At 41.0% G+C, this 11,402-nt stretch overlaps 1 protein-coding gene across 1 annotated transcript in view; it reads right to left on the bottom strand.

The window, feature by feature from the left end:
* Positions 1-11,402, bottom strand: part of stx18 (syntaxin 18) — a 104,868-nt gene that overhangs the window by 58,081 nt on the left and 35,385 nt on the right. The window contains 1 exon segment of the mRNA NM_001016709.2: positions 3,672-3,739. Within this exon segment, the coding sequence (NP_001016709.1) occupies positions 3,672-3,739 (68 nt within the window).

Below are 11,402 nucleotides of genomic sequence, written 5' to 3'. Positions count from 1 at the left end.
AGGTACTGTTTTATTATTACAGAGAAAGAGGAATCATTTAACCATGAAATAAACCTAATAGGACTGTTCTGCCCCCAATAAGGGGTAATTATATCTTAGTTGGGATCAAGTACAGGTACTGTTTTATTATTACAGAGAAAAGGGAATCATTTAACCATTAAATAAACCCAATAGGGCTGTTCTGCCCCCAATAAGGGGTAATTATATCTTAGTTGGGATTAAGTACAAGGTACTGTTTTATTATTACAGAGAAAAAGGGAATCATTTTTAAAAATATGAATTATTTTCTTAAAATGGAGTCTATGGGAGATGGCCTTGCCATAATTTGGGAACCAGAGACCTTCCTCGCACACCCTTAGCTCTCCAACTTAGATTATACGCCCGGTGCACACTGATGGGGGGATCGGCACCCTCCAAAAATCCAAAGTAACCACAAAATGCAATGGCACTCAGAGCTGTAATAGGGACAAGCCCTTAAGTTCAAACTTTATTGCGGTAGTGCAACGTTTCGGGGCAAAGTGACCCCTTTCTCAAGCATGCTTGAGAAAGGGGTCACTTTGCCCCGAAACGTTGCACTACCGCAATAAAGTTTGAACTTAAGGGCTTGTCCCTATTACAGCTCTGAGTGCCATTGCATTTTGTGGTTACTTGCCATAATTTGGCTCTTTCTGGATAATGGGTTTCGAGATGAGGGATCCGATACCTGTACTTCTAAAAGGTAGAAGTCCATGTAATATTCCAGACTGGGCAAAACCCAAAGCAAACGAGGGAATTATCCAGCTCCCTCAGTGGGACACTAGGGAGGCCACAGAAACAAATTTCTCTGTAGCAGAACAGCACACAAAGGCTTGATACCCTTCCAAACCTTGGGAATCCCGGTTCACCGACAGATACACACTGAAACCACTGAGGGTTAGAAAGCTTTCTCTGCTATAATTATGGCTGTGGGATTGTATATACTAAACCTGGCGATGCAATGTGCTCTTGTTTATAGGACATTTTAATCACAACCTCAAGAAAATGCTATCACTTACAGTGGGTTTTTGTGATGCCAATGGATATCATCAAATAAGTTCTACACTCGGTTGGATAACTACCGCCGGTCAGTAAAATGTTCCTGTATATAGGCAAGGGGGGGGGGGGGGGTTACAGACTTAACTTTACTCCAAACCTCAGACCACAATCACACACTACAATATTCTGCTTATCATCCACCACATACAAGAGATTATATACCGATAAGTCAATTTAAATGTGTAAATAGATTGGTAAGTGACCCTGAAGTGAGGAAGGAACAGATCCAACTAATAAAGAATACATTTCACACTAGGGGATATCCAGCCCGGGTACTAGATAGGGCAAAGGTCAGAGCTGCTCAGGTAGGAATTATTAGAAATAAACCCCCTAGGGTAGCTTTCATGACACAATATGGGGAACGTAGCAAGCAGATTACGCCAATACTGTGGGAATATTGATATATTTTGAGTGAGGCATATACTCGGGTAGAGGAATGTGCCTCACCCCATTCATTTCGTATAGAAAGGGTACAACACTTCCGAAAAGGGGTTCAGGGTCCCAAAAATGTTTACACTTAGTGTGGTATGTATCCTTGTCTTAACAGTAAACAATGCAAATGTGATGAAAGGGAAGGTTTTTCAACAACCAATCACGGCAATGTTGTGAGTTACTGGCACATATTACACGCCTCTCAATACGCTGTGTATGCTATTGTTTGCCTGTGTCGGTTGATTAACATGGGGGAAACTATGCTAACAATTAAATCCCAGATATAACATAAATCTACAATATATGCTGGGAATGTGGTGTTACCACTATCCATACTGGGGCACACTGCAGATCAGCTTAAATATACTGCGGGACATTTACAAAGTTCATGGTGCATGGTTTGTGCATGCTTTCCCCTACACACTTTTACACATTTTACACTGCTCTGCCCGTCTTTCTTTTTTTGCAAATCACAGTGCAAATTGCAATTGTGCGAACTGCTTACAGACATTCACAAATGAGATTGTGACTTGCATGAGCATGCCGTCTGTGCGTGTTTATTATACAGAATATAGCACTGATTCTCACTTTGCAGATATAAATTTGCAATTTACTTTCCACCACTAAAGCTGTGGCATAACTTGGATGCAGAGTGTGCACATAAATTTTCACAATTTGCAAATATGCCATATTTAAATTGCAAACAATAATTTCACACTTATGTTTGCACATTAAATGCACCAGTCTTGTCCAGCTATATAAACATGGGCATGGCAAATATGTTCACTGTGCAAATGCTTCTGTGCTGTGCGAATTTTATAAATGACCCCCCCAAGAGTGGAGGAGATCAGGAATTGAATCTTAAACAAAAAGAGGTATGGTGGATTAAAAACTGAATTCCCTTCACCCAAATGGTCTTAATAAAGATGATAATCTACCGGTATATCTGTTGGTATGAGCTGACGTACTTGGTACTAGGTACTTTATTGTTTACAAGGCTGGAACCCTGCAAACAGCAGAAATGATAAGGGACTAAGTAATTTCTCCTATGGACTTTAAACAGCAGTGTTTGATGGAGTATAATGGAAGTGCTGTGCACTTGGCCTGAGAAAGAGCCCAGCTGGGCTGGAAACGTTGCTATTGAATTGTGCGTACAGTAAGATTTTGTAACTTTATTATTATGGAATACAAGTTTGCAACTAATTGTGAGTGCTGTGCGTTTTTGCTATATGCATTTCTTTCTTTCTGCTTGAATTTAAGAGGTACTGCCAAGCTGATTTTGACTCTGGGTGACCAGAGTGTCATCACTAAAATGTGTCTGCTGTTTGGACCTTTAGGTTTCCCAATAGCATATTCATTATCTGTTATGTTATTTATTATATGAATATATTGCTTCAGTTTAATGCTATATTAAGGTTTATCCCAAGGTTCCCTGACAGAGTGGAATGGAATAGTAGTAGAAGCAAAGATGGCATCTAATGCCAATATGAATAAGAGCAGCCGAGGGAGTTCAGCTTCAGTCAGTACCATGGACAGAGCAGCAGCCCAGTACTGGGACAGGTATGTGAGTTTCTATGCGACTCATAGATTGGATCTGTGGGAGTGAAGATGTCACTTTTCAGGACAGCCATAAAAGGAAAAGGGTACAGTGTGCCCATTAAATCATTTAACACTAACTTGTTATATGTAGCCCCCCGACTGCTCTACTAGGGCCCTAGAAAGTATAATGACTTTGTATATGATCATAGTCCTGTATCCTTTCAGGGCAGCTTTTTATTTTAATACTAGTAATGTCTAGAATGTTATTTCCTGGGAACCTGGGATTTGGGGTCCTGTACATGGTGTATTCCTATTAATGCTTCATGTACAATCAACACAACTGTGGCCTGATGATGTACAACAATAGAAACATTTGCCACATTGCAGATGTGAGGCCTAAATGAAAAGAAGAGATATTCCCCACAGGATACACTGCATGTTCTGTTCATTATCCTGGCACACAACGCCCGGTCTCCCCAACATGCCCGGCTGGGGTGGCACCCTGTACCCAACCTAACTCATATATAATATGCCAGTTAGATCATACCTGGGCAACTGGAGCATTACTTTTATTTAAGGTAACAAGCAAACAGAATTCAGGTAGAAGCAGAGCATATTGTACTGACCTGCAAGCATTGATGTAATCTTTCCTGTGCTCGAGGAGGAAATCCTTCAGCTTGCCAATGTTAGTGATCTAGGAAAGAGAAAGGCATATGAGCTGGGCTGTGTATGAAACATTTATATCTCACAGGGCCATGATGGTTCATGGCAATCCTCTGGAAATGTATCAATATTGACGACAAAAATACATGTTTATTTAGTTTAAAGTGAGTTGTAAAATGAGTATAACATGAAGGAGAAACTACAACTGCAGGTTATAATGCTGACCCCACACACACTCTTCCCACAGAATAGCATTAAGCTGTTTGATAAGTGGGGCCATGATAAGTGAACTGGCTAACCAAACCCTAATAAGTGAACTGGCTAACCAAACCCTAATAAGTGAACTGGCTAACCAAACCCTAATAAGTGAACTGGCTAACCAAACCCTAATAAGTGAACTGGCTGACCAAACCCTAATAAGTGAACTGGCTGACCAAACCCTAATAAGTGAACTGGCTAACCAAACCCTAATAAGTGAACTGGCTAACCAAACCCTAATAAGTGAACTGGCTAACCAAACCCTAATAAGTGAACTGGCTAACCAAACCCTAATAAGTGAACTGGCTAACCAAACCCTAATAAGTGAACTGGCTAACCAAACCCTAATAAGTGAACTGGCTAACCAAACCCTAATAAGTGAACTGGCTAACCAAACCCTAATAAGTGAACTGGCTGACCAAACCCTAATAAGTGAACTGGCTAACTAAACCCTTGACCAAAATAATAAACACAGGTTGGCACCATGGCAATAATCACAGTGCATATTTAGTTACTTGCTTGGGCTTACACTTTCCCATGTACAACACCCAGCTTATCAGCCCACAGATATCCCCCATGTGGTTGGCTTATCTTTAGCTCCTATTAAAATCTATGAGAAAGTGCCATTAAAGCATAAGCTAGCCCTCCGACTGTATGGCGCAGAGAAGCCCCAGTGCCAGCCATATGGTGGGCTTGTCAGGCCAATAATGGCACCACATGTGGGGTTTGTGCAGACCTGATTGCCACAGCCTGATGTTCTCCTTGGTTAGGATTTCCCAGCCTGCAAGATATCTACACAAGCTCCAATCAGGTTTTGAACTGGGAAGGGCATTGCTTTGGGCGCATATACTTGCCAAAAGGCTGCCAACCTAGAAGACTACATCCGCACAAGCATGGGCACTTTTCTATTTTATCTAACATGCCACACACCAGTGGCTGCAGTGCAGCTGTATGGCCAACATTACACAATGCTTTTGCTTCACCAGCAGAGATGCCTTTCCATAAATGAATGGGATTAGTCTGTCACGGCACGCGTGTATGGATTTTAGCCAGAAAGCCTTGCCTGTGCAATTACTAGCCCAAATGGCTGTTACATACACAGGGTGGCATCAGACAGGATGGCTCCTTTATATTGGTCTTATTAGCCTACAGCAGAGAACATGTTTATCACCACTCCCAACTAAGGTTGGGGATCCCTTGCCTAGCGTTATCCATTATTCGCCTATAGATACAGCATTGGGCAGCTGCCCTGCCACAATGAATGCATCCATGAGAACTATAGATGAGTGGGTCTCTTATGTCACATCAAATCACAGAGGCCAGCATATTTCGAAGTGGCATTTAAAGTGATGGTTTATCTTTAAATTAACTTTTAACATGATGCAGTGAGAGATTTTTTGAGACAATTTGCAAATGGTCTTTTTTTTTATTCCTAGTTTTTGAAATGTGTCTCTTTGTTCAGCAGCTCTCCAGTTTGGAATATTAGCAAGGTCAAAATTACCCTAGTAACGAGGCAGTGGTGTGAATAAAAAAGGAATATGAATAGGATAGGGCAGGAATAGAAAGATAATTAATTAAAGTAACAATAACAGTAAAATTGTAGCCCAACAGATTTTTTGGCTGATGGGGTCAGTGACCCCCATTTGAAAGCTGGAAAGAGGCAAAAGATTTAGGCAAATATAGAACTAAAGTAAATAAAGACCAACTGAAAAGTTGCCATTCTATAACATACTAAAAGTTAAACATGAACTACCCCTTTAAGAGACAATAGTACTTTATCACCCAGTAATCTCCAAGGGATATTGTTAGGTATATTTCTAAGGTGCGGCAAAATGTACAGTGCATTACAGAACTAAGCAAGAAAATTAACAGTAAAGTTCTGGCAGCCATTAGTGTATTGACAACTGGAAGAAGGTGACTGACATAAAACAGTGTCAAGGAATTGTGAATCAGATTTACGAAAGTGCTAAATTGCACAGTTGCCAATACCCTGCTTGTAACTTTAAGAGTTGAACTTAGGCGGAAATGTAGTTGAAGTCAGAAATTGTAGAGTGTACCTGTGAGTTTGCAATGTTCCTACACCATAAAAATAATCTGCCCACTAGGGGGCACTAGATATCTTCAAAACAAAAATTGTACTGTAGAGTGAAAAAACGAACCAATCCAATCCAATCCCTAAACACAGGGGAATAACAGCCAGTACCAGCCAAAATTTAGCCTTAAGGTGACCACACACGCTACAATTATGATCTTTTCCATGGCCAAATTTTTCAACGACATGACAGCCAACGCTTTTACCGATATCGTTTGCCTCGTCTCCCACCAAACACGCACAAGCTTATTGTACAAAACTTCGTTTCGCATGATAATAGTGCGTTATAAGAACACATTGCATGATATAATGAAAGCACATTAATAGGGCTTTGGAAAAATAAAACTGTAACTATACACACATACCCCTTTCATTAACAGTTGAAACAGAGACTCAAATCTCTAAAGTTTGCCATACACTATAAGATTCGCTCGTTTGGCATGGTCACCAAATGAGTGGATCTTTTCACCAATATGCCCTGGCATGCAATATCGTTGTAATCCCATACAATGACGGTATTAGGACCCATCGGAGCATGACTGCATCAATAAACCGATGCAGTCCCTGATCTGATGGGAAAATCAAACCTGTCCAATCAATATCTGGTCAATTTTAGGCCAGATATTGGTTGGTTATGTCCATCGGGGCATCTATACATGGGAAGATATGCTGGCAGCCTGAAGGACCCGGAACAGCCACTTAAATCTTTGACACCTCACTCTCTTTCTCTGACCATATTAACACCACTGTCAAAACCTCCCACTTTTTCTTACACAATATTTACAAAATCTGTCCCTTTCTTTCACAGGCAACAGTTAAGATGCCTATCCATGCTCTCATCCTATCCTGACTAGACTACTGTAACCTGCTACTAACTCCCATCTCTCCCCCTACAGTCTGTATTAAACACTGCTGCCAGAATTCTCCTCAACGAATAACTTACAAACTCCTTCTCACAATCTCCCAAGCCCTTCATTCCACTGCACCTCACTACATCTCTTCTCTTGTGTCTCAATACGTTCCTGTCCGACTCCTTGGCTTGGCTGCACCCCAACCCCCCCCCCCCCCCACTACTATTGCTGTTTCCCACCTTAAACCCTTCTGCCTTATTGACCCTTATATATAGAATGCTATCCCTCCATTTCTCAGGAAAGAAACCTCTCTCAGTCTCTTCAGAACTAAACTCAAAGACTCACAAGGAAAGATTGTTATTGTAACGTGTATGGTCACCTTTAGCATGATGTGGCATGGGTGTTATATAGGAGGATAAGAATATAGCACTGAGACAACAAAGCAATATGGAACACTTTCCATGGAACATCCTGTCTCTGGTACAGTAAAACTATTAACATCCTTCATTTGCTGTATTTGGCTAATCATTAAAGTAACACTGATTGACACTAGTTTTAGCTTACATATCAGTTCAGTTGGAGGTCTGCATCTTGAGGTGGCCCTCAAAGAAAGTTTTGTGGCTTGTGTCTCCATAGGACTTTTCGGTATTAAATTATTTTTTATAATAATCTAGCCCTAAAATTTCCATAATACTGACCAACTGACCCACAACATGGAAAAGTTTTCAAGTAGGAATGTTTCAGGCAGACTGCTTGCCCTCTTTTCAGTGCTTGATACCTCCAAAACCATGCCATCTTAGGGTGGCCACTAGCCTGTAATCTGGAATATTACTGCTTGCTTTGCTTCAAGTTCTGTATGGAGAAATGATGGGTCAATAGCCCCCAAGTTAACTTGGGGTTTGGGGCTGAGAAACTAAGGAACAGGTCCTGGGGTGAAAAAAGAACAAAAAGCGGAGCACCACTGAAGATAAAAACAGTCTTTTATTCCATATTTCTTAAAAGGCACAAGTACATCCCTTGAGAGGACTTTGGCGCTTGACGCGTTTTCAAGCAGGTCCTGGGGTGCCAAACTTAAAAGCAGGGCTACACCCTGTTAGTGCCCACTCCCCATTGGCCATGTAATCATGCCATTCCCACTCATCTGTGACCACTGGAGGCGTTGAAGATGGCTTCAGAGGTAGGTTGGGTGCAAGTTCCCAAAGTGCAGTTAGAGTAGGGTGTGGGTTGTAAACTTACAAACCTACCCATCATTATCTTAAAGAATCTTTTGAAAAGCAAGGAACTTACACCACCTCCTCCTGTACAGTACCGGAATAATGGGTGTAACTCATTACTGGAATGATAAATGTAATCTACTGCCATTAACAGTAGCCACTAAACATTTTAAAAGGGTTTCACTTGCACCACCTTGTTGTTTGAATTATTTAGGGTATGGACATTGCAATGGGCTGTATCTACACAATGAAGGATGGACACAAACAATGTTGCCTTGCCCAGAAGCAGAACCAGTAGCTTGGACTACACCATATCTTGGGGCACTAACACTGCTATCACAGATAAGGGTAACTGCCATACCCCACAAAACAGTAGCTCTAGGTAGGGAAATGAACACCACAAATTTACCTTCTGACTTTGCAAGTTGTTGAGCAGCTTGGATAAAACACTTTAGAAAAAACTTCATGAGTGTAAGGCAGCCATCAGCCCTTCTAACGATTCTGGCATATATAGCTGCCGGGCTTCTGATATTTGGAGTCTAACAAGAAGTCAAGGGCCACAGTATGAACACTTGTACTAAAATGTCTGTCAAAGCTTTTAACTTTTAACATGTGGCCCTGGTGCTTAGCCCCAGTCCTTTGCTTGAGGATTTATATGGCCATTACATTCTTGCCAATAACTTGACATTACTTTTTGACAGTAAAAAAAACTCTTTAAAACAAATTACTCACTGGTTTGCTTTGGTGGTACAGGTACAGCACCCCAGACCCGTAGCTTAGGGATAATGCGATCAACCCAAGCCCAAGATTACACACACTCCAGGAACTCAGGACTAATTACTCAGGCCATAATCGGAAGCTACCATTCACTACTGTATAATCTGTAATACTGCTATATTACCTGTCTTCATTACGACACCACGGTGGTCCTTGCACTGCTCACAACAGCCCCTGCTCTTCTGAGAAGGCTCCTACTTGTTATTTTAACGTTGTCTGTGGGATTTCTTTCCATTTAACTACAAAAGCATTTGTGATGTTAGGCTATCACTTTACCACTCAACTGCTGTGGGTTTTAAGCCCACTTACCAACAGTATTAGCAAAGTAAGTATAAGCAAAGTTTTGTGCAATTTACAGTGTGTACTAAGGGCCAATAAGCGATGCCAGAGGTAAAGAGACCCTGCCCAAAAGTGTAGCCCCTCTTTACTTACTGCTGGTCTAGTCGTTTGTGTTGATATCCCAAATAAACAAAGGTGGTCATACTGGTTATGGCCTTTTGTACAGTATCTGTCCACTGGGTGTTTGTTGGGTTTTTATCTGTCCATTTGGCCCATGGCTCATCGGCTGGATACTGAATGGGGTCGCACCATGTATAGCCCCCTGTAGAGGTTTCCATGTCGCAATCACTAGATTGCTATAGCAGCCCTAGCAGGGCAGACATTCAACAAACTGACTTTTTGGAAAGATGGCATCCTATGCAGGTACCACAATAAAAGTCAATGAGCTCTTCAGTATAACCCATATATCATGACTGTGTGCTTAATTATACACTTGTGTCTGCAATGGGTGTGGCTTAAATTGGCCAATACCACTTATTGAGCATGGTGTCTGTACTTTTGGCCTTGCTGTATTGTTGTCTTGCAAAGGAAATAAATGCCATTATAATACAAGAGACAATGATAAGCCATGTCACAAAACCCTGAAACATTATAATACCCTCATATTATTCCTTTTGCAGGAAAAAACCCAAATGACAATTATTTTAAAATCCTGTTGCAAACAGCACGCTGTAGACTAGATTGCCTTTTCTCAGCTCTGCTACTGGGCCCTTTTACTCAACAGAAGCCTTTGCGTGCAACCTCTGATGAAAGGAGGTAAAAGTAAGGAAATAAAACATTTTTACAGCATTACCCTATTGTAGTACAATGCTACAGTGGTTTAGTGGCTCCAGTCATTCTACCTTTAAAATGTGGCAATTTTAAAGATCAAAAACAATTATGGGAAAATGTGTAATTATTTCAAGGAGAATTCTGGCTTTTAATTAAATCCATCACGTTTTCCAGAGCTGAAAAGGGGTTAATGTCATTCTATCCAGAAAGGCACTTTTTTTTTTTTGTCCAGAAACGAATGGCTCATTTTTTCCCTGAGCTGATCTTTAATTGAAATTCAGCAGTCATGTAAGTGGCGGCAATTAAAACAAAAACGAAGGATGTGATAATTGGACGGTGTTTTCTTGGTCAATTAGACTGTACTTTCTCTGTACGCTCACAAAGCCCAATCTCCTGTATCACAATGACAACTGTCTCCTTTCCAAATCATTTGTCTCCTGGGGCACATGCAACGGGGCTTAGATTTCCCAGACAAAAGTTGGGTTTTTAGACCTGGGTTGCAAAGAGCAATTGATGCCGTAACCTAAAACGCTGCTGCTTGAGCAACATCTAAACAATGGGATAAGGGTGGCCATGTGGGGAGTGAGCTGTAGTTTAGACTGAGGAGACAGTCAGCCTGGCTAGCTGTAATCTCATCATCAGAACCGCTACCTTGTTCTGCCTCTGGTTTGTGTCACTGAAATACCATAGAAAGGGAAAGGGGGAAAGAAGACGACAAGAAAGGGACATGAGATAACAAGCATTGTTACACATCGTAAGGATCTCACAACACAGAGAAAAGAGCTACCGATGGTGGGAATGCAACAATGGGGACGGAATGAAACAAATACCTCAGCGCTTTTCATCACTTCAAAAATAGAAAAGTGACAAGTAAAACTGATTTTTATATTAGCCCCTGCCTAGTACACATAGATCATTTTGTGCTACTGCACTAGTAGCCTTTTGTAACCGCAGCTTTTTCCATGGATAAAATTCTAAATAAATAAAAATTACAACTAAAGGAAACATGTCACCCTATGAAATAATTCCAAATTCAGATAGGTGCAATTTGATAGACACTGTTATTAAGGCTAGTTTTGTATCATTCCAAAATCTTGTTTATGTGCCAGAATGATGACCTTTTGCCTATGCCCATGATACACAATTAAAGACCATGAGGAGGGAGGGGGGGGAACGAGAGGAGTGCAGAGACATCTGAGAAGTGCAAAATGGAGAGTGAAAGTAACTGCTTGCCCTGACTCGATGTCTGAGGCATAGAGGGGAGGAAGGCAAAGTATGATAGACAGTCCAGATTTTTAAATACCTTTAAAATAAATGTTTTAGTTTAAAAAAAATTGTGTTTCATGTTTAATTGGAAAAAATGGCATTATTATACCGCTTTTAATGTCTGAC

The sequence above is a fragment of the Xenopus tropicalis genome, chromosome 1, assembly GCF_000004195.4.
Source record: "Xenopus tropicalis strain Nigerian chromosome 1, UCB_Xtro_10.0, whole genome shotgun sequence".
Lineage (NCBI taxonomy): Eukaryota > Metazoa > Chordata > Amphibia > Anura > Pipidae > Xenopus > Xenopus tropicalis.
Note: the sequence above shows the minus strand (reverse complement) of the source record. Positions and strands in the feature narration are given on the sequence as shown.